The 22,672-nt window shown below is 64.4% G+C and overlaps 2 protein-coding genes across 2 annotated transcripts; both read right to left on the reverse strand.

Moving 5' to 3' along the window:
• Positions 1 to 182: 182 nt before the first annotated feature.
• Positions 183 to 9,176, reverse strand: CAP1 (cyclase associated actin cytoskeleton regulatory protein 1). Its single transcript, XM_040535263.1, is given in 14 exon segments — positions 183 to 1,594; positions 1,992 to 2,135; positions 2,686 to 2,768; positions 2,871 to 2,994; positions 3,202 to 3,389; positions 4,082 to 4,187; positions 4,189 to 4,260; positions 4,368 to 4,473; positions 5,019 to 5,104; positions 5,212 to 5,355; positions 6,856 to 6,933; positions 7,576 to 7,676; positions 7,925 to 8,036; positions 8,572 to 9,176. Coding segments are annotated over 14 exon segments (1,527 nt in total). The 5' UTR covers positions 8,671 to 9,176; the 3' UTR covers positions 183 to 1,510.
• A 4,572-nt stretch (positions 9,177 to 13,748) lies between these two features.
• Positions 13,749 to 22,404, reverse strand: MFSD2A (major facilitator superfamily domain containing 2A). Its single transcript, XM_040535262.1, is given in 15 exon segments — positions 13,749 to 14,168; positions 14,429 to 14,605; positions 14,783 to 14,926; positions 15,094 to 15,206; positions 15,461 to 15,544; positions 16,284 to 16,367; positions 16,497 to 16,583; positions 16,585 to 16,619; positions 17,208 to 17,298; positions 17,399 to 17,571; positions 18,066 to 18,144; positions 18,264 to 18,387; positions 21,530 to 21,654; positions 22,052 to 22,174; positions 22,315 to 22,404. Coding segments are annotated over 15 exon segments (1,587 nt in total). The 3' UTR covers positions 13,749 to 14,110.
• Positions 22,405 to 22,672: the final 268 nt, after the last annotated feature.

The following is a 22,672-nucleotide window of genomic DNA, read 5'->3' on the forward strand; positions in this document are numbered from 1 at the left end:
ACACAACAGAGGTGCAATTTGACAACGAGGGCTAGGTTGATTCAAAGAGAGCTGAGGAAAGGCTGCCCTCCCCCCGGGGCAGGTCGTCTTCAGAGCAACCTAGGCAGGGCCAGGCAGCACGGGACATCCCGTCCCACCGGAGTTCTCGTGCCTCCAAGAAGAGCAACCAGGAGACGCTGTAATGAGCAAGTTGGCATTAACTTTATTCTATCTTCTGTATAATCTTAAGTACATAAGAAAGGTTTTTATTTTTCACAAGCCTCAGGAGAAGACGAGTACAAGTCACAGGACAGTCTTAAAATAAAAAAATTGCATATTTTTTTGTAAGTTTTGTCCTAGAGAAAAAGAACATTGACACTTTACCGAGGAAATGCATTTACGATATGCTTATGCCACCCGAGGCATTGGAAAAATGAAGGTCAAAGCACGTGCAGCTCCCTTTACGGGTCAATACAGTACTGAGGTGTAGATCCATCACTCTGCTCCAGGGCCCTGGAACAGAGGCTGCAAGCTTCCACCAATGTAAAGAGCCAAGCAAGGGGGAAGGGGAGGTTGAGGAGATTCACACAATGGTGACTGATTGCAGATGAGGAAGAGAGTGATGAACCAACTCGATCCAACTTGGGTATCAATAATACTGCACTACTGACCTGGAATGAAGGAGACCCTTCCCCCGCAGGAGGGGACAGGGTCAGAACCGTCCTGGAGCACTGAACCTGAGTTCAGCTGCTCCGAGCAGGAAGCCCTGGGGTAAAGATTCCCTTGAGAGGGTGGAGGGCTCGTGGGAAGAGGTTAGAGCTCAGCTCCAAGCTACCAGCCGGACTGCCGGGGGGGAAACTGCAGCGACTCCACCGCAGTCTTCCTGTGGCACTGGTTAATAGAAAGCCTCCTGTCATGGCACAGGCAGAAACGCACTGAGCTAGTAGGAATGATGAAAGGGGAATCAAGGTAGAATGCTATGGCCCAAGTCCTCAGCCTTTGGTCCAACAAAGCCATTCCCATGTCCTGTAATGCCACTGATTAGTACGTAGGGCTGGAATAAGCAGCTTCCAGGGACTTCAGACATTTGCAATGGCAACTGTGTGCTTCTGGACCCCAACAGACAACAGTATTTGTTAAAAAGGGGACAACACTCCTCTCTCACGTGAACAGTTTGCTTAAAGGCAATACAAAAATTAAAACAAAACCCGAACAACACTCTGAAAGCCAACCGCCAGTACTGGCTGTGAAGTTCACCCAAAATCTGACACGATCAATTGGTGCAGTTAGATCAGACAAGGGGAGGGGGAAAAATACACCTTCCTGCTAATAGATGTGGACAATAACTGACCCGCCACCTATACCACATCCCAGCCAGAGGTATTTCAGTGACGGCAGGTAGCTGTGTCTCTCGGGTAGAAGAGAAGCAGTTTGAGAGCAGAAAGGTACAAGAAATCTAAGAGAATCATCTGAAAGCAGATTTGTCCCACAGCAGGGCCAGGGGAGGGCGTGAGCCTTGGAGCTGTTCTGCTTAGCCAGCAATTTCCGTCACAGTGGTAACCAGCTTCTGACCGTTCCACACCGTCTTGAACTGTTCTGGGACAGGGAATTCAGTCTGGAGGGTAAAAACAGAAATCTGTGGTCGTACATCTCCGTTTGTGACTGAAACTAGTAGCTAGTATCACTGCTTTAGGCACTTGTTTTCTTAAGCCTACGGTACGTCCCCTCCGGCACCAACAAACGCTTCCTGTTCTGCCCCCCAGAGGTCTTGAGGAAGAGGAAACTCTCACCAAACAGCAAGCGTCTCAGTGTACAGACAAACAACTTGATTTGCCGATTTTAGCCTCCAATCATCATTCACAACCCCCGAGTCTGGGATTAAAATGGCGAGTCTAGAATTGTACCTCCAGACCTCACTGCGACCGTGATATTCCCCGCGGGTCTCAAAATCAGAATCACGCCTTCCCCCTCCTCTTGCAGACCTCCACACCGAGCGCAAAAATAACACTTACAAAGTCACCGCCCTCCGTGGGAATAAGGACATTCATCTCCGATGACTTGGCACTGACGATTTCGCAGTCTAGGGAGTTCTTGCTCAGGTACACGTGGCAGCCGTCTGTTTTGTTGATGGAGATTGTTGGCACCTTACCCATTACCTAGCAGCGAACAAAGCAGCAGTTAGAGGAGCATCAGCGGGAAGTGGGCAGCCACATTTTTCTTTTTGCACTGGTTTTCAAGGCAAGAGGTCTGACTCCAGTTCCCCACCACAGTCACACTGCACTCAAGCACTCGCACTTCTGGCAAAAATCCAGGGTTATTTCTTGATTTGGTCTTTTAAGAACAAAACCAAAGGAAAGGCTGGGCAAGCTGCCCATCCCAAATCAGATACCAAAACTGGAATCAGAATACATTCATTCTCCTGCTCGCCTCCTACTTTGGCGGCCAGATCCTGCTGCCTGCCTCACAGAGACCGATCTTTTATTTAGATCCCTGAAGCAGCTCATTGAGACAAATTTCAGCCCTTTTCCCGAGGGCTGGGCAGGCTCAGCTGCAGAGCAGAAGGACAGAAGGCATTTCATGAGCCTTCTCCACAGGTGCATATTCCCGTTCTGGAAATTCAGCTACTGAGAGCAGCAGATGCTACCGGAGCCCTGCTGTGTAGTGCAGCATCACACCCCAGGCAGAGAGCAGGACGCAGACGCTCACCTGAACTTTAACGTCCCTGCTGTTTATGATCTCTACGATGCCCACCACGTCATCAAACACCAGACCTAGCTTCTTACAGTTATCTGCAAAGGCAAGACAGAGCAGCTCACAAAAAGGTTGTGGAGATTCAGCCTTCTGCAAACAGACCAGCACGGAGAAGCAGTTTTCAGGGTTGCTCTACTTACCAAGGGTGATGGAGTTGATCTTGCCTTTGATTTGGAGTGTACTATTTGTGCACTTGAAAACGTAAGCCACTTGCTTCAGTTCTGTATCGCTGATTACCAGGTTAGCGGCATTCTCCTGGTTTTCCTGAAAAGGAGAGGAAAATGCGCTTTATTTTTAGAACAGAGACCAATTCATCCATAAGCACAGCAGGGTAGTGGAGCCCCTTTAAAAGGGAGTTAATTGCATGCAGCACCGGGCTAACGGATCTTACAGGAAAGGTCTTCAGGAGACCCCTTCCCTGCTGTAAGCTCCCATCCCTCCAACCCACACATACTGATGCCAGGCACTCACCACTCTCCACTTTTTGCCCTCTAATTCTAGTATTGCAGGTTGCTTTGGAGAGGTTTTTTGGGAAGGATTAGCACTACAGGCTGGTTTGGGAGCAGTGAAAGGTTTGGGTCCACTTCTTATAGGACCTCCTTGGTTCTTCAGCGCTGGATTCTTGTGGGTCTTCATGTCATCTGAAACATGTCTTAAGCCTGCAAAAGAAATCAAGCCTGAGCTCCAGCTCTCCACTGATAGCGCAGTTTCCCAAACACCAGACATCAGTAATCAGCACGATGACGTTCCTCAGAACGCAGATAAATTCTTGACTTTGGGCCTAAACTGAGCCCAGCCACAAGTGACAAGTGAAAGAGGGAGCCAGAAACACTGAAGCAGCGTTCATGAGGACGTTCTGTGGAACCAGAAGGCCCCCTCCTGCTGTTCCACTCCGCAGCTGGAAGAAGCCTTGAGCCAAGCAGCTCACCTTTGTGCCACATCTGTCCTGATCCGCCAGCCAGGCAGCACACAAAGGGGATGTTTGTGCAGATATGAGTAGGTGTGAAACTGCACCTTTGGTACTTGAGACAGGACAGGTACGCAACCGAAGAGCCCCCCGCCCTCCATCCCAAAGAGCAATTAATCTCTTGCTCCCCTGGACAGACGAGGCTGAGAACACCAACTCAGCCGGGCTCCCTTTGTCCTTGCGAATTGCCTCAGGGCCGCTCCTGGCTCCCAGCCTCCCGCCCAGACCAGATGGTCTTTTGTTTGCGAGCCTGCTTCCCAGAAGCAGGGATGTTCAGGGACAGCAGCAAAACAAGGATCCGAAATGCCAGCCTGGTCGGACCCGCAGCACGGCGGCATTCTCCTCGTGGCTGCCCTGCCCTGCCCTGCCCGCCGCGCCACTCACCAGACGTGATGCCTTCCCCCCGGTTGATCTGGGCGAAGAGCGCCGAGCGGGAGGCAGAGTCGTCGGTGCTGGAGCCCGTGGGGGCAGGAGCAGGAGGGGGAGGAGGGCCTGGGGGGGGGCGGCGCAGCCCCTGCGGCGGGAGCGGATGGCGCTTTAGCCCCTTCTGTTGCTACAGGACCCTGTAAGAGGCCAGCAAGAGGAAAGGCCATTGCACAAGCTCCACGTCTGCTGCAATAATCACGCAATACCCGCCCGAGAAGCCCCTGCAGATGCAGCCAGCACTTACTGTTTTGCTCCAGGTCAGCCCCGTGGTGTGATACTCCTTGATATAGGCCTGCAGCTCTGTCCAGATACTCAGGTAAGCTTTCACCCAGTCCACTTGCTTTTTATCTCTAGGATACAAGGAGATCATGAGGAGGCAGCAGGCGCATTTACCACCAAAACCCACGGATTATAGAGAGATCTTTACATCCCTCCCTCTCTCGGACTGCAGGCAGGACTCAGCTGGACTAGCACAGCCGTCTCACACCTGAGCACCAAGTTCTAGCTTCAGGATTAATCTTGCACCTGCAGGCAGGAGGCCAGAGGCCTGCTCTGTTCTGTAGCGTGTTTTATTCGAGGGGTCTGGTAATCCTAACGAGACCCGTTCCTGAGACAAAGCTCACCGCCCTGGGGAGCGGTTCAGCCACCAGACGATGCTGAGGCAAGAACAGCAATCCACCTGCTACTGGAGATTCCAGCTGCAACATGAACGCAAGGAATCTTGACCCTAAGGATCAGGAGAGAACAGCTGACTGAGGCTTTATAAATACACCCTGCCTTTAAAGCAAGAGGAATGAATTAAAGACCAAGGCAGCTGCGGTAAGATACTGCAGTGAACCCCGTGCACCCCGTTAGCTGTGTTCAGTGATGTCTGTAAGAGAAAAGGTGAACTTACACATCCTTGTACTCCTTAAGGATCCGGTTGGTATAAAACATGGCAGCATCAGTCATTTCTTTTACGTAAGGACCAGGCTTCGGAGCCTAAAGAAGAAAGAACACGTTGGCACGAAGCAGCTGAGGGGGCTGCCTCACCAGGGAGCCAGGCTCTTCCCACGAGCCCGAGGAAACCAGCCCCCAGAGCTCCTTACCATGGCCACCCAGCCCAGGGCTGGGATGCTCTCGCTGACTGCCGATAAGTGATTGAACAGTTTGCTACCACGGTTCTTCTCCCTGAAATTCTGCACCACTTGGATTTGCTCCGAAATCGGTTTCAGAAGTGCCGAGAACACATTCTGCACGACAAGAGGGACGACAATTAAGAACATCAGTGCTGCTTTGGAGCAGCTGCACGTTCATGGGCGGCCCTGCCGGGATGATGGTCATTCAGAGGAAGACTCCAACCGGCCCAAGTTGCTGCTACAGCTCCTGCCCAGGCCTGGCCCTCCCCAGGAGCCGAGCGTGGTCCCACGGCCCAGCCCCTCCAGGGCTGAAGTCATAGCTCCCAACTGGGTTGGTACTATGGGAGTACGCCAGGAACCGTGACTCATGCGCGATCCAAGAAACACTGACAAAGCTCGTTAGTAACAAGGACAGAAATAGCATTTGCCTTCCCTGTATTCTTTTGTTCTAAGACAGTTCGTCAAATTTCTCCTCTCCTTCATAAACCCTTAGGGCGGGGGGTGCTACGCAGGCAGTTTGAGACCCGCAGCCTGCATTACAGTCGGAGTCACAGGAGGCTCTCAACAAACCTACCAAGCTGGACTTCAGGATCCAAATTACTTCTCAAGTCGATCCAAGCCTTTAATATTTGAACGATAAGAATTGTTTATGTGCTGTTCACTCAGAATGATGAATGCAAGTGCTTAGAAGTCTTCCAAGGGCAAACAACTACACATTTCCAGAGACGCCTTTTAGGCGACTTTTCTTTCCTTTAAGATCAGGAAGCGTCCTTGCGGTGGCAGCAGTGAGGGACAAATTTGGGCAAAACTTGCTTTTCAAGCTTTGACTTCCTTTTTGCTATCCGTCGTGCTGTTCAGATGAAGACACAGAGGTCCCAAGGACCACTGGCCAGGCTACACTTTAAGAAGCTCCAGCCTAGCACCACTATCAAGTAACCAAGAAGCCATGAGCGAGCCAGACAATAACTGCAGAGAAAAGCAAGGTGGGATCCTGCTGCTCACGGAGAAACAGTTCCCAGCAGGGAAAAGCCAACGCACCCAGAACCAGAGTCTCGGTCACACATCCTGCTGAGGTGGCAGCCTAGGGCAGTGTTAAATTCCTTGCTGAGGACAAATCAGTCCTAGGAGTCTGGCTATTGTTCAGACACCATTCAAGAGAGACAAGCGTCTGTTCTGCCTTAGGAGCTTCACGCCTGAAGGTCTGTGAGTGCCACAGAAGGGAAGCACCCTACACAGGCTCCTGTCTGCTTTGCATCTTAGGGAGCAGTGATTGCGCAGCGCTGGTTCCAGGAGGAACGTGAGAGGGACAGAAGCTGCGAGATGATGTTCACAAGCTGCTCTGACAGACACAGAGCGCTCGTGCTTTAATGGCTGGGAAACGCCAGTTCTGCAGCTCCGAGAACCAGCCTCTGGAATCCTGCCCAGCCCCGGGCGAGCACCCGCAGCGGTTCACACCTTCAGCAAGTGCCGGCATGGATCCAAGCCTCTCCGATCCTCCTCTGGTTCCTCTTTGGGAGCAACCGGACTGTCCCAGATCACCCTCAAACTGCAGCCGTCCCCCGCTCTCAGGTAGGGGCGCCCAAGTTCCCTGACGAGGCGATTTCCCAGACTTACCTCTGCCGGCTGCTGATGCTGCGATGCCATCACCAGCACAGACCTCTCGCTCATCAAGCCTGCGTGAACCATCTCAGCCTGAGAACAAAGAGAAACGTGACGGAGCTTCCCTCGTACCCAGCCTAACACCAACAGTCATTCGAGCTCCTGCTGCCCCTCGCTCCTCGACCACAAGGACGCAGTTGTGCCAATCCCAAACCCTGGGAAGCGCGCTGGGCAGATAACGTTGGCTACCTAGGGGTGCAAAGAGCTGCCACAGTTATCTCCACACACACAGATCGCGTTGCTAGGCCAGATCGCCCTTCTGGCCTCCGGATTTCTGGTAGCGAAGGCACGTCTGATCTGCGTTCCAGTCTGACAGCAGCACCTCTTGGAGAGGCCTCTCCTCAGGGAGCGCTAACGGGAATGCAGCAGCTGTGGCTGGGCAGCGCACAGGCCGCCCACGAGCACACGGCAAGGTCTGTAAGGGGAGGGCTGGGTGCCCAACTCCCAAAGATCCCGGGGGGGGCGATTCACGGCGTGCACGGGTGGCAATCTGCTGGAGGTTATCTGGGCATCTGTCCCAAATCCTTGCGGGTTATTAACATCCGAATCCTTACGCATTAACATCCGACAACACGGCGCTAAAGGAACGCAAACACTGACAGCAAACCCGGCCCTGAACGGCCCCGGGGGACAAGCAGCTGTTCGGGACGGAGGGAGAAGAAAGCGATTCCTTACGTGCTTCTGCACATCCCCGCCAACTTCTTTGCTGATCTTCACGTACTCAGCCACCGGGCCGGCCAGAAGGGCGTCGAACGCCTGCACGTACTGAGCCACTCCTGCAGGGAAGGACGCGGAGTGTGGGCACCACCGCCACGCCCCCCCGAGGGGGGCAGCGGGCGCCCCGCCGCGCAGCGAGCGCAGGCAGGGGAAGCGCTGCACCCGCAGGAAGTCCTTCTCTCAGCCAGCAGCCGCAGCCCCGCTGCACTCGCGCGCTGCCTCCCGCCGAGCTCGCTTCCCCTGCGCACGGGCAGCCCCTGCAGCAGCCCCGCAGAGCCTGCCGGGGGCTGGGCCCGCGGCGCCTTACCCTTGGAGGAGCCATCTCCGCACATGCCGGGGCCTTGGCACACGGTCTCCAGGCGCTCCACAGCCTTCTCCAGCCGCTCCACCAGCCTCTCCATGTCCGCTCCGTCCACGACCTGCACACACACAACGCATTCGCGTCTTCCGGCAGCAGGAAAAGCGCGTGCCGAGCGTTGGAGTGTTCGCCGGCTGCCTGGTACCAGCCCTCCCAGCTCCAGAAGAGACCCTCCCCGGCCCTGAGCCCCGGTGACGTACCCCGGCGCCGGCGGGGCCGTTTGGACACGAACAGCCACGCACTCGGCTGTTTTACATCGCCACAGGCGCTCTTTAAAGGCCACATCCTCTCTGTCCCGCCGCACGGCTCGTTACCCTTATAAGGATGTCGGAGCTCACATCTCCCAGCCTCGTGTTGGCGCTGCTCAGTAAAACAAAGGTCTGCACCGAGCCTCGCCGCAGCTGCTTACCGGCCAAAGTCCCGTTTACGACCACGCGGCAAATCAAACGCGAGCGCTCCGCTGGGAGGAGCCCGGGGCTCTGCAGGGCCGGAGCGGTTTCATTCTGCAAAGGCGCCCGCGGGGACCTCCCGGAGCCCCGAACGCCTCCACGGGGCGTTTGCAGCCCCGGCACCGCTGCGAGGCACCTGGCACGCACCGCGACAGGCTGCCCCTGCAGCGACGCGCCCCGCTCGGACTCCCCGCCACCGGCTTTGGGATCTGAACCGCCCCGGAAAGCTGCTTCGGCACGAGTCATTTGAAGCTTCTCATCTGGACGAGCCTCGAGCGCAAGAGAAACTTCCCATTTAGTCCCGCTGCGGACTCAGCGCCGAGGAGCGTGGCGGGCCGCCCTCCGAGCACACGCTAACGCCCCGGGAACGCAGGGAGGGAACAGCAGTTCACCAACTGCATCCTATCTTATCGCCACCCGTCGCGATTAGGGCCTGAGCCCGGCCTCCTCCCCGCTGCAGCAGCCTGCCAAAGCTCAGAACCCTGCCCGAAGGAGAAGGGAAGGCTCTTCCCAGCGCGCCCCAAAGGGCGGGCAGGGTTTACCCGCCTGCCCTCGCGAGCTGAGAGCAGCTCTCCCTCGGCACCTGAGCCCGCGGCTCTCGCTGCTGCTCGGCTTCCGCTCCCAAGCCCCCTCAGCCCCGCCCCACAGCCCGCGTTTTCGCCCGGCTTCCCGGGGACGTGGGGCAGGCCGGCGTCAGGCACGAGCAGCACTGGCGGCACCGGACGGACGCAGCCGCTCTCAGCCCGGCCTGCCCACGCCAGCGGCGAGGCTCCGGGGGGAAGGCGGCGGTTTTCCGCCCTGCTCTGCGCAGCAGCGCGCCGCCGAGACGCTCCGCGCGGAGCCGGGCAGCGGTGGCTGGGCTGGGCGGCTTCCAGATGCTGCGGGTTCAGAGGGGCTGAACCTGTGGGCGGTCGCCCGCGTAATCAGCGGCAACGAACGCTTTTTTTTTTTTTTTTCACTCCGCACAGTGCCGAAATCCTGACCACAAGACCGTCAGCGCTCCGCTGCAGCCGGGGACGCATCCAGAACGGGGCTCACGTCCACACACGGGAGCGCGGCCAAGAGCGGGGCTCTGCCCCCCCCCGCCCCGCTCGCTAAAGGAAGCGTTTCGTCCCCAAAAAGCCGCCCGCTGGGGAAGCTCTCGCGTGCCCCGGGGGCGCAGCAGGACACGGGGCGTTCCCCAGGGGCACGGGGAAGGAGAGCGGGCCCGCGGGGCGCACAAAGCTGCTGTTGTGCTCCGCCGATCCCCGCCGCGTTCCGCGCCAGGCTCTAAGCTGATCGGCCCCGGTGCTGGTCTCACGCTGCACGTCGGGTGGGGGTCACCGACCAGAAAGCCCCGCCGGAGGGCAGCGAGACGGGCCGCTGGGAGAACAGCGCCGGGCCTGGCTGTGGGATCGATGCCTTTAAAAGAGGAAGCGAAGCGTTCCTCCAGACCCAGGCTCCTTCCCTCTCCCCTCCCCCCCCCCGCCCCGAGTCCTTCCCGGGCCTCCGGGGGGGTTTCCCTGGCGGAAGCCGTGAGCCCACGGCCGGGTAAGCCTGCCGCTGCCCGGGGAATTCGTTTCAATTTAACGGGCAGCCCCCGGACGACGTGACAGGTAGGCCATTTGGTAAATCGGCAACGGAGCCAGGGCTACGTGCAGGCAATGTCGGGTCCTGCAGCAGGCAGCTAAACCCAGCCCCTCCTCCCCAAATCCTGACTCACCCTTCCTGCGCTCTTTGCTCTGCTCACGCAGCTCTTTCTATCTCCGAGCCCAGCCCGGACGAAATGAAAAGCGTTCTGTAGGCGTCCAGGCGAGAGCCTCGCTAACGCCGCCAGCCGGAGTCTGCAACGCAGAGACTAACACCGAGCAAAACAAAAGCAGTCACAAAGTCTGCTCGGGCAGTACCTGGGCAGCGCTTTGCCCACCCAACGCCTCAACGCGGAGCAAGCCGTCAGCAGGAGCCCAACCCCACGGGCCTCGGTAGCGGCAGGATCTCCTCCGCATCCCCCGAAGAGGGAGCCGCGCACACGGCTGCCTCCGAGGCCTCCGAGCTCCGCGTTCTCGGGGGGGGAGGAGAGGAGGGGGCTGCAGGAAGCCCCCCCGGCAGCAGCGCGCCGTTCGCACGGAGCCGAGGCGGATTTAAAGCCGGCTCTCGTTCAAGTCCCGCCGCACGCCCGTTCCCAGCTCGCGGCAGACGGCCCCGCACAGGGAGCGCCCTGCCCGCTGCCCTGCGCCTCCCCCGGGCCCGGCAGCGGCTGCGGGCTCGCCGTGCGGCCCCGGGCTCCCAGCCGGCCGCTCCGCGCGGGTCGGGGGCGGGGGGCACGGGCTGCAGCCGGTAGAGGCGCGGGCGGCCCCGGGCAGGGGGGGGCTCCTGGTAGGGGCTCGCAGGAGGCCGGCCCCAGAGCAGAGCAGGGCAGCGGCGAGCCCCCAGGAAGGGGCCCGTTAAACCCGCCCGGTGCAGCCCCGCAGCCGAGCCGGGCCCCGGGGCTGCCGCTGCCGCCCGCGCCGACCCCGTCCGGCCCCGAGGGGCGCCCCCCTGCCGCCGCCCGGCTCCCCGCGGAGGGCGCTGCCGGAGGCGAGGCGGGGCCCCGCCGCCGACCCCGGCCCCGGGACCAGGAGGGGCCGCGCCGAGCCCCGGCGGCCGCAGCCCGGAGCCCCCCGGGCCCCGCCGCCCCCCCGGACGCGGCCCCGGCCCCGGCCCGGGGACCCGCCCTGCTCCGCGCCCGCCGCCGGGGGCTGCCGGGCGCTGCCCGGGGCCCTGCGCGCGGCCGCCCCAGGCCGGGCCCCGCGGCCGGGCCCCCTCCGCTCCGCTCCGCCCCGCCCCCCCCGCTCACCTCTCGCCGCCGCCGCTGCCGCTCCGCCGCCGCCGCCGCCCAGCACCCCCGCGCCCGCCGCTTCCGGCCCCCGCCCCGCGCGCCGGAAGTGCGCACGGCCCGGCGCGGCGCGAGCGGAGGGGCGGGGCCTCGGCGGTCCGCGCCTTGTGATTGGCGGGTGGGGGCGAGGGGCGGGGCCGGGCGGGGCCGGGGCGGGGATTCGGTTTGGGGGCGGGCCTCGGTTTGGGGGCGGGGCCTCGGGGCGGCGGCGGCGCCGGCGGGGCCCGGCCCGGCCCGCGGGGGGCGCTGGCGGCCGCCTCCCCCGCTCACGGCGGCCCCGAGCCGTGCCCCGGCCCCGGCGGGCACTGCCCGAGGCCCGCCCCGCGCCCGTGCGAGCGGCCGGGGGACACGGGCACGGTGACCCCGGGAGGCCGCACTGGCACCGCCCGCGCCCCGTCCCCTCTCCGCCTGCGGCTCCGTAGCCCCGCCGAGGCCCCGCCGCGGCCGCCGTGTGCCCGGTTCTGTGCCCGCAGCCCGGACCGCGCCCGCCCGCCCGTCGGCCGCCCCCTCCCGAGCCCGGCGCCCCGCGCCCAGCCCGGCAGCGCGGCGCCGCCCAGCCCCCGGAGCCCCCCGGGGGGTCCCAGCGCTGCGCACCCGGGGCTCGGGGGGGCGCTCGCGGCCGGCCCGGAGGCCCCGGGGGAGGCGCGGGGCGCGTGGACAACCCCTGCCAGACCCCCTCGGTCCCCCCCGGTGCGGCGGGGAGCGGCTCCGGCCCGTGCCCACCCCCGGTTCCGTCCAATTCTGCACCCCCTGCACGGAGCTGCTGCCCCCCAGCCACCTCCGGCCTCCTCCTCTGATTTCCCAGGGCCACCCTACACCGGCCCCGGGGCACGGCTCACCCGGCCGGCACCGGGCACAGCCACGGCCGCCACAGGGAGCGCGCGTCCCTCGGCACCACGAGGAGCCTGGGTGAAGCCCCAGCGCCGCTCCCGGAGGCCGGCCGAAGGTGCGGGCAGCATCTCCCCGCCTGGCGCTGCCCGGGCGCGCTGCCCGTGCCCGAGGGTTGCTTCGTGCCTGGAGCGAAAGCCCTCGGTGATCACGGCTGCAAGACGTGGGCTTTGCCTCGGGGCTGGAGCTCTGCCCAGGGCTCAGCGCTATCAACTCCCGTGGTGACTTTTTCCTCCCCATCTATTTTCTTAAAAGCCCCAAATAGAAGAGGAGGTGTGCTCAGCTAGGAATGTCTGGGCCCAGGTTCAAGCTCAGTATGCTTTTTAGCCCTTTCAGCTGGCTGCAAAAATATTAAAAAAAAAAAAAATCCTGAACGGAAACTCCTTATGAATCCCACAGAGCCAGAAAATGGGAGGCAAAGAATGGCATGTCCCTGCTTTCTGTCAAAACACTTTGAAAAAGAAAAGCAGCGGCGATTTTTCAAACCCCGGGGGATGGTGGCACCGAGCACCCCCGGGCAGCAGCCGTGCCGTGCCAAGGAGCAGCTCAGCTCCTCGCACACCCGACTGGGGCCAGGGCACTCGCGAGGCCCTGGAGCTCTGTACGGGGCCGGGGCGCTGCCGCCCCCCTCCCGCGGCTGGGGCGCTCCCAGGGCTCCTGCCCGCCTGCTGCTGGGGCCCTGGCACTGGCTACGAGCTCCATGCCCGGGCAGCTGGGAGCGCCCAGGGCACGGCCGACGTTGCCTCCCCAGTTCTGGGGGACCCGTCCCATCCAGCTCCTTCCCCTGGCCCAGGCCTCGGTGGCAGCGGGACCCATTTCAGCACTCCCAGCTCTGTCGCCCTTGCTGTCTTTTACAACCCCAGCTCCATTCCAGTACCTAGAAGTGGAAGGAAACAGGAGCCACGATCCCCAGGGCCCTGCAGAGGGACTTGGGCGCTGACCCCACTCGTTCCCTGTTGGTGACAAACACTTAAAGGCAACAGCCCCAGCACCCAGCGCCGTGCCGTGGGGACAGGGCAGAGCCGCCCTCGCCCAGCCCTGCTGCGCCCTTCCCTGCCCCTGCTGCTGGAGGAGCACAGAGCCCTGCTGAGGGGAGGGCAGGGCTGGGATTTCTTCTTGGGAGAGGGGAATGTGAGAGCAAGGTATAAATACCCACAAAGATCAGTGCCCGGGGAGGAAGTGTTGGGTGTCACCCGCAGGCCCTGCTCCCCGCTCCCCAGCTGCTTCCAGCCCCAGGTTCCCAGTCCCCGCAGCCAGCACTTTCATGTCATTCCTCCCTCTGCCCCCCTTCCCTCTTGAAAGAGGGAAAATAATAGGGCCTTTGTTGGGCTGCTGCAGCCAGGCACCACGCAAGGAGCCGCAGGGGGTAAGGGGCTGCTGGGCACAGCCACCGGCCCTGATCGTGGCGTTCCCGGGCCTTGGGCTGGGGGCAGCCGGCCCCATCCCCGCACGGGGACCCAGGTGGGGCCGACATCCCTGGAAAAACAGCCAAACGATTCCCCGCAGCAGGACTGCGGCCTTCCCCCCCTTTTATGTAAATCAATATTAACAGCCCCTCGAGTTCAGTTTCTGCACAGACATATACAAATAGGAAACAGTTTAATATTTACATCATTAAGTTAATTAAGCTCCATAAAAAAAACCAAAAGAACAGTTTTCTAAATTAGTGTCATATGTACAGACGGCAGAGGTGAGCCCACGTCCTCGGCGCGGTCACACCGACAGTGTAATGTACACCAACCATGCCCCGGCCGCGGGCCCCACTCCGTGCCCCCTGCACCAGCACCGTCCCGCGGGACCAGCACCGTCCCGTGGCGGCAGGGGAGCCCCCCGGGGTCACTGTGTAATGTACACTACCGGCGCTCTGCGGGTCCGGGCCCAGACGGGCGCAGAGCTGGCGGGGGTGCGGGTGCCCCGCGTGGCTCCAGCGGCGGCCCGGCCCCGTCACACGATGCTGGCCAGCTCTGTGTTGTCCGACTCGGAGCTGCTGTTGCTCTCCTCCCTGGGGAGAAAGCGTAGGGAAGGGGGCATGAACCATGGCCTGCCGCTGCCTCACGGTCATGGTCCCGTGCAGTCCTTTAGCAAGCGGGGCGGGCAGCCCGCTGATCCGAGCCCTTCACGCCACCTCTTTGGAGGCCAGGATTGGAAGAGGCAGCCCTGCTCACCCTGCCGCCCACGGCACCCGGAGAATTCCCGACCGGTCTGGGCCTGATCCTGCCCCCACACGCCCCGTGCGGGCCGGGTCCCAAAGCTGCCGCTCACCTCAGGTCCTGCAGGGCTTTCTTGTTTTCCCTCCGCTTCTCCTCATCGATGGGGTACAGCTTGAAGAGGAGCAGGCCCAGCAGGATCAGGCCCACGGGCACAGCCGACACCAGCATCTTCAGGGTGAAGTTCACCTCGTTGGGCTGGGAGCAGCCCCGGGTCTGGTACCCTGCGAAGCTGTGCACCAAGGGGCCTTCAGGCAGAAGGCAGGGCTTGCAGGAGGCAGCCTGCTCCCTGCAGGGAGCTCCGTGGGATTTAAACACCCCCGACACACACACACACCCCCTCGGGGAGCGGGGACCCCTGGGCGGGGGCATGAGACCGGCCTCCCTGCCCCTCGGCACAAGAACTCACTCTAGGCTGAGCGTGGAGATGCCTAGGGAGACCCCCGAGGTGAACTTGGTGAAGAAGACGTAGAAGGAGAAGAAGATGGCTTCATGGCCGCGGGAGTCGGGGTGCTGCAGCTTGAAGTCGTCTATGACATCTGGGAGCATGGACCTGTGCAGAGAGCGGGGTGGTGAGCACAGTGCACCTCCCGTCCCTGCTGGGAGCATCTCCCTCCAAGATATCCCTGCTGGGGCTGAAACCATCCCCAAATCCCCCCGAGGACTGGGGAGCACCCTGCCCCGCTCCTGGCACAGGGCAGCACCAGGACCCGCGCTCACCAGGGCAGGAGGAAGGTGGCCGCCACGCTGATCCCGGCCGCCACGGCCACGATGTAGGTGACAACGAGGTTACTGTCCAGGACAACCACCACGATGAGGAAGGGGATGGCAGACTGCAGGGGGGACAGAACCCAGGTTGGCCTCCACGGCACCTGGCCCAGGCACAGCTGGGGAGCAGCGGTGCTGCCGGAGCCCCGCAGCCACCTCCACCAGCCTCAGCCCCATCCGTGACAGCACAGGACAAGGGACAGGCACTGGTACGGGGTGGCCGCAGCCTCTGCCCAGCTCTGATCCCCCCCCCGGGAGGGTCACAGCGCTGCTCGCCCACGGGGAGAGGCCGCAGCCGCGCTGGAGGGCGCCCACTCACCGAGATGCCCACGTAGACAGCAGTCTTCTTCCCGAAGCGGGTGAGGAACCACTGCCAGAAGGGGATGGTCAAGGTGGCCGAGAGCTACAGGAAGAGGGGCCGTGGGGTCACCCGCTGGCCTGGCTACCGCCAGTGGCCCCAGGGGGCCCACCCTCGCCCAGCGCCCGGGGTTTCCAGGTGCCGGCACGTGGCCGCACCGTCTGCTCTGTGCTCACCCCATCCCTCGCCGCCTGCTCCGTGCTCACCCCATCCCTCGCCTGCCCCACTCAGGGGAAGGAGAGCCGGGGATTGGCACGGGCGCGAGGCCAGCACTGGCCCGCAGGGACGGGCGAGGGCTCGGCCGATCCCGGGCGTGGGAAGGGGCCTGATCCGGCCACCGCTGCGCGCACGGCGTGGCCAGGAGCCAGGTCCTGCAGGGCTCTGGCACCTCGCACCTCCCCACCCCACAGGGCCGGGAGGGTGGAAAGGGCTCCCGAGGAGCTGCTGTGCCCCGTCCTGGCAGCCAGCACCGAGCTCCTTTTCTCAGAGGGGGAAGGGAGATAAGTGGCCAAATTTGGACAAAAGGCCCCCACGGCTCCTGTTCTCCCCATCTCTGGCCGCCTTTATGTGGGAACAAAGGCGTTGCTGTTCCTGCCAGCCAGCCCGGCCTTCGCAGGACACTCGGCAGCTCCTTCTCCCTCCCCTGCTCCCGGGGGACCTTCGGTCACTGTCCCCGCAGCCCCCAGCCTCCCCCCCCCGTGCCAGCCCCCGGGGAGATGCAGGATGCCACAGCGCGCATCCCGACATCGCCCCAGCCAGGGGACTCCGGAGGGGCCGTACGCACCATGATGGCCAGGAGAATGTTCTGGAACTCGTTGCGGAAGCCCAGGGTGTAGGTGCAGAAGAGGGCGAAGTTGCCCTCCAGCAGCTGCAAAGGAGGCGCACAGCGGTCAGGGGGAGGCCCCCGCGGCCCCGAGCAGAGCCCAGCGGCCGTTCCCCCCCCCAAGTCCCCGGCCCACCGGGCTCCCCCTGGCCCCTGCAGCCCCGCGGCGCTCACCATGAAGGCCAGCGAGGTGAAGAGGAAGCCGGTGATGAGCTTGATGTAGGCACCGTGGTTCATCACCAGCTTCAGCCCCCGGAAGAAGGGAGACGGGCTCGTCCGACTGCAGCTCGGAGGACTCTGGGGAGCGGAGCAAGCCCACCGTTAGTCCCACGGGCACGGCACCCTGGGGTGCACAGGGGGCAGCACCCCAAGCCTGCTGCAGAGCACCCCACGTGGCTGAGTTCCCAGCAATGCGGGAAAGGACCCCCTGCCCTCACGCAGGCTCCCTCGGCCCCAGGGGGATGTGGGTGGCCCGGCTGATTTGCCCAGGACAAGCAGCGCCGGGCGCAGAGCAGAGGCACGGCAGGACAACGTTCCGGACTTTGGACACCACCTCACTCGGGGATGCCCCAGTTGGCACCAGCGACCTTGGCCAGCTGAAGCTGTGCAAGATAACGTTTATCTGCCAGCACAGAGAGCTAAGTCCTCGGGGCCGTGCTGGAACACGCCGGGGATGCTCTGAGCTCCTGCCCGCAGCGCCTGCCACTCTGCAGGGCCTTCCCCAGGTCTCCTGCCCAGACCTCAGCGCTGCCTGTCCCCCCCCCCCGGGGCCGAGGGACCCTGGATGAGAGGCTCCAGAGGCTCCAGGCTCTGCTTCTCTTGCCGGGTTAGTGCAGCAGCCCTCCTCCAGGAGCCCCGTGCACCTCCGCACCCCTCCAGCCTCACCTCTCTTCTCCCGCACGCCCACCGACAGGATGACGGCGCAGAGGATGTAGAGCGCCCCGATGACCCCCGCGGCGACCATGTAGGCGTTCCTCTGCGCAAGAAGGGGAGCGGTGAGGGAGGAGGGAGGGCTCGTCCCGGCAGCCAGCGCTGCCCGGGAGCACGGCAGGGCCCAGCGAGGCCCCTGGGCTCACCATGTCCATCAGCGACCCGGTGTAGTGCGTCATGTTCACGTCCCCCATGGAGGCCGAGGCGTTGCTCTCACTGACGAAGAGGGGGCTCTGGATGCAGGGGGTGACCACCTTGCCCACGATCTGGCCCTGGATGGCGGTGCCCAGCACGGTGCCCAGCACTTCCACCGTCATGCCTGGGGGGAGGCAGCGGGACTGAGCGCAGGGCTCTGAGCTCCCCCGGTTCCTCCCCCCCCCCCCCCCATTCGCTGCCCCGTGCCAGCGGGGCCGAGCCAGCACAGCGCTCCTGCAGCTCCATCCGAACCCGAGGGAAAGGCCCCGCGTGTGCAGGGAGGGAGAGCAGCTGCTGGGAAACTGAGGCAGGGAGGTGAAGCGTGCTGGGACCTGGCCACAGCTCCCCCTCTGCTACGGGGCAGAGCAGCAGGAAAGTCTCAGGGGCTCGGGGCTGCCGTCCCCTGCTCCGGGCACTCGGCTACGAGCGAGACCCCCCCACTGCGGGGGGAGCTGGGACAGGGGAGCGGGGAGGGCTGGGACCAGCCCTGGATGACGGTGGTCCCCCAGAGACCTCAGGGTGGGGGCTGCAATCAGGTGAGCCCTGCCAGCTCCTGGACGAGGACAGCCCCCAGCAGCTGCCCCCCGGACACGGCGAGGAAGGGAAGGAAACGCTTACGGTAAGCGGTGGCCGAGTCCCGCTCGCTCTGCTCCCTGCTGATGAACATGGTCAGCGCCGAGTAGGGCACGTGGAAGCACTGCAGCGGCACGGGGAGAACTGGCTTAGGGCAGGACCGGGGGGGCACCGCGCGGCTCAGGGGGGCAGGGGGTGTCCGCCGCGTGCCCCGTCCGCTCCGGCAGGCGGAGCCCGACTCACCGTCACGAGGGTCTGGAAGAGGCAGTAGAAGACGAGGTACCACATCACCTGGCCCCTGGAGATGTTCGGCACGAACCAGATGAGGAAGTAGGAGATGACAGCAAACGGCGTGGAAAAGATGATCCTTGGGGAGGACACAGCGTCAGCCTCACGAGCTCGCGGCCAACCCACCGGCCCAGCTCCCTCTGCTGCCACACCGACAGTGGGGCTCGGGCACCTGATTTTGGGGGTCCCCGAGCTGCCCCAGGCGGCCCCCCTGCTCTAACCCACGGTAGGAGGTGGGTGCCACGGGGGTGACGCAGCCCTGGCTGCGGGCGGCATCTTGGGTCTCACGGGCTGGGAGGGGAAAGGGCTGACTCAGACTTCCAGGGAAGAGCTGCTTCTGCCAGGGCAGCCGTCCCCGCCTCAGTGGAAGGGATCAACGTGCTCCTGCCCTCGGCTTCCAGCCTGGCCCCGGCCCTCCCCGCAGGTAGCACCGCCGCGTGCTCAGCGGGACGGAATCGCCTCCCTGCTGCCGGCGGGGCTGGGGAGCAGCCAGGCACCGCGCGGCTGCCAGCCCTGAGCCCTCATCCCCGCGTCACCCCAGTCCCCTGACAGGGCCGGGGTGAGCCCGGCCGGCAGCAGGCAGGCTGCCTCCCCTCCTTCCTCCAGCCCTGCGTGCTCGGGGACGCGGGGCGCGAAGTGCAGCTGGGGCTCGGAGGGGATTGCTCAAGCACCGGGCTTCCGGCAGCCCTGGCGGGGCAGCCAGCGGGGGGTGGCAGCGGGAAGCCGCCCGGAGCATCCCGCGGCCCTCGTCCCGCTGCAGCCCAGATGGGAAAGGCTCGGGGAAAGCAGCCGGGTCCCCCGGCGCTGGGGTGGGAGGAATTCCTCCTACTGAGGAACTGAAGCCAAGGCTTGAGGCCGCGTCCAGATCGGTTTAGGAGGCTGGTTTTGCTCGCGGATTTGCAAGCACGCTGTGCCCCACAAACTGCTGAACGGAGGCTGTGTCCAAGAATTAAGCCAGCAGAACCAGATGCGGGACAGGGCTGCACAAGGTCAGGGCTCTCCCTCAGCTGCTCTGCAGCGAGGGTACAGGGAGATCTTTCCACCCTGCTGACGTACAGGACGCAAAATTTAAATTTAAAGCTGCAGAGGGAGGTGCGAAACCAAATCTCCATGGATGGAGAGCAGGCAGACGCGCCGCACAGGACCCAACAGGACCCAACACATGCACATTTTTCCGCACGCACGTCACCCCGGGGGGGGAGGACAGGGGTGAAGCAGCCCCAGCCACTCCTCTCCCGCGCAGACGTGGAGCTGGGGAAGCTCTCCGTGAGTCACCGCGGCCCCGCACGCGGGAACCACGTCACGCCTGCCACGGTGCCAGCGCGCGCACGGGCGTGCGAGCCCCCACGGGACCTCCTGGCGCGCCCCCAGCGCCAGGACGAGGGTGCTGAGCCCCGGCGGGCGCGGGGGCGAGTGACTGCGAGTTACCCCTGGCCGGGCACGGCGGTTAAGCGGCTCGGAGGAGGCAGCCCCGGTGCGTTCGCCCGCTCATTGGCCGCGGCGCGATGGCGTGTTCCTTTGTGCCGCTCGCACGCCCCTTCCTGGCACTTAACCGTTTGTAAACGGGCTCTGCCCGGAGCAGGGGGGTCAGAGCCGACCGGGAACTCTGAGGTCACCTCCACGTCAGGGGAAAGTTTGGTCACCAGGAAGCCCGAGGGGGGGGGGTCGGGGAGCGGAAAAAGGCTCCGGGAGTGGGGCAGGGGAGGGCACGGCCAGCAGACGAGCCGCCGGAAGGAAACGTGATGAAAAAGAGCTTCTAAAGAAAGCTGGAGGGCAGGGAGGCGATCTAAGCTCGCTCTCCATCTTGAGCAGCCCCGTGCCTTGAGCCAGAGCCACCAGCACCCGGCTGGGGCTCAGCCTCACCGGGCAGGCGCTTTGCAGGCCAGCAGGACGTCAGGCAGCAAACCCGCACCGGGTCACGCCGAGGGTTCGGGGACAGGCAGCAGCCTCCGAGGCCGTCACGCAGCCACATCCCGCAGTGCCACGCTCCTGGGTTCATACACAGGGAAACTGAGGCAGGGCTGCAGCCGGGGCGGCCCCGTCCCCACGCGGCTGGGGGACCCCAACCCCGCCTGGCTGGGGCGGCTCAGCCCCATCCAGGTCGGCCTCAGCTGCTCGCCCCGAGCCACGACCACCACCTGCACGCTCCTCGCCCAGCACTGCCGAGGGGCCCCGGTGCCCGCTGAAGGAAGGCTCTGGCTAATTTTAACGAGGCGAGAGCCGTTCGGAGGAATGCGGCAGCTCCGTCCCCACCCCCTCCTTGAGATTAGGGAGCGCAGAGCCGCGGCGAGCGCGGCTATCCTGCACGCCCTGCCAGCACGCCCAGCCCCGCGCTAATCTCCAGCCCCAGACCCCACCGCCCGTGCGGCTGAAGGGAAGCTATTTCGGGCCATGCGTGCAGCCTGCCTTGAACAACAGCCGGCACCGCTGCCCGGAGCTATTCCTGGGAGCCCTGGAAGCAGAGGGTATAATCTGCGGGGGAAAGGGCTCTAATTGCACCCCCCGTGCCCAGCCCCTTCGCTGCACTGTATCTCAGCAATCCCGCAGGCGTTATTTCGGCGTGGGACAGGCCGACGGGTCCGCACTCGGGCATTAGTGCCCTGCAGCCCTTTTCCTGGGGACCGCAACGCTCGCTGCCCCGCACAGGGCAGGTGTTCGGGGACGTCCTGCCTCGTCCTGTGCACAATCCCTTCGGGACTCTGTGAACACCCCCAGCCGCTCTGACCCCCCCTTAGCCCCCTGCTCGCTCCCAGTGGCGGTGGGAGCACCCACGTGCAGACACGGGGCTGGACAGCTGCTGTTCCTGCTGGAGCCACGTCCTCGTGACCATCAGCTGGCGCCCCAGCACCCCACGTCGGCACACACACCCCTGTCCCTCCTCCCCATGGCCACGATGCCACCTGCGCTGCTGGCAACGTGTCCCTGCCACCGGGCAGGGGTTGGTGGCTGCCACCTGAACCAAACCCAGTGCCCGAGCGCGGCGTCGGGGCAGCTCTTGGGGGCCGGAGCGGCTCCAGGCGTAGCAGAGCAGAGGAAAGCCCGGCACAGCTCATACGGGGCCGGGGGGAATAACAGCGCACAGCAACCCCCTGCTGCTGGCAGCACCCCGGGCTTTGTGGGGCACTTGGCCCCCCACCGGGGCGAGGGGGCTGCGGGCACGGGCTGCCCCACGGACCTCGTGGCGTTGGGCAGGGGCAGCGGGCGCTGCCGGCGGCTCTTACCAGGGCATGAGGCGGCCGAAGCGGGTCCATGGGGTTTTGCTGATGAAGAAGCCCACCAAGGGGTCCGTGATGGCGTCCCAGGCTCGCCCCACGAACAGGATGATGGAGGCGTAGAAGGGGTCCAGCTGCAGGGACAAGTTCCTGCGTGAGGGCAGAGCCCCCCGGCCGCCCCCCCCCGAGCTCCGAGACCCCCCCGTCCGCCCCCCCGCGGGGCCCGGTGGCCGTTGGGGAGCGGGGTCAGGTCCCGGGGCCTCCGTCCCTCCCCCAGCAGGGCCGGGGGCACCGGCGTGGGCCCTCCCCGCTCCCGCGGCCCCGCGGCGGGTCCCGGCGGCCGGCACCGGGGCTCCCGGGGGCGCTCCCGGGGCTCCCCCCGCCGGTCCCGCAGCGCCCCGGGGGCCGCGTCCCGGCGCCGGCCCGGGGAAACTGAGGCACGGGGCGGCCGCGGGCGGGGCCGGGACCGGGACCGGGACCGAGACCGAGACCGGGGCCGCTCGCCCCCGGCCCCCCGCCGCCCCCCCGTACCTGCGCCACGTCCAGGAGGTAGATCTGCAGGAAGAAGCCGAGCGCGCAGCCCGTGGTCTGGTAGGGGGCCCCGCCGACGGCGTAGCACAGCTTGCTGCACACCGACAGCCGCTCCCGGCCCTCCTGCAACGCGGCGGGGCGTCAGCGGGGAGGGGAGGGGGAAAGGGAAAGGGAAGGGGAATGGGAACGGAAGGGAGCCGCGGGGCCGCCGGCCCGGGTCGGAGCGGGGCGGCCCCGGGAGGGGGCCGGGGGAAGGAGCTCACCCTGCGGCGGGGCTGGCGGCGGGCGGGCGGCAGGAGCCCCGCGGCGGCCACCGCGATCCCGGCCCGCTCCGCGCCGCCGCCCCCGGCCATGCCGAGCGCGATGAATGGGGCCCGGCCCCGCCGCCCGGCCGGCTTGTACCGGGACCGCCCCGCCCCGGCCGCGCCCCCGCCCCCGGGCCTGCCTCCTCCTCCTCCTCCTCCTCCTCCTCCTCCTCCTCCTGCCTCCTCCCCCTCCTCCTCCTCCTCCTCCTCCTGCCTGCTGCTGCCTGCTGCTGCCTCCTCCAGCCCCCGGCCCCCTCCTCCTGCCCCCCCCGCTCAGCCCCTGTCCCCCCGTCTGTCCCCTTCCCCTGCAGGGGTT

Source organism: Cygnus olor, chromosome 23 (assembly GCF_009769625.2).
Source record: "Cygnus olor isolate bCygOlo1 chromosome 23, bCygOlo1.pri.v2, whole genome shotgun sequence".
Classification (NCBI taxonomy): domain Eukaryota; kingdom Metazoa; phylum Chordata; class Aves; order Anseriformes; family Anatidae; genus Cygnus; species Cygnus olor.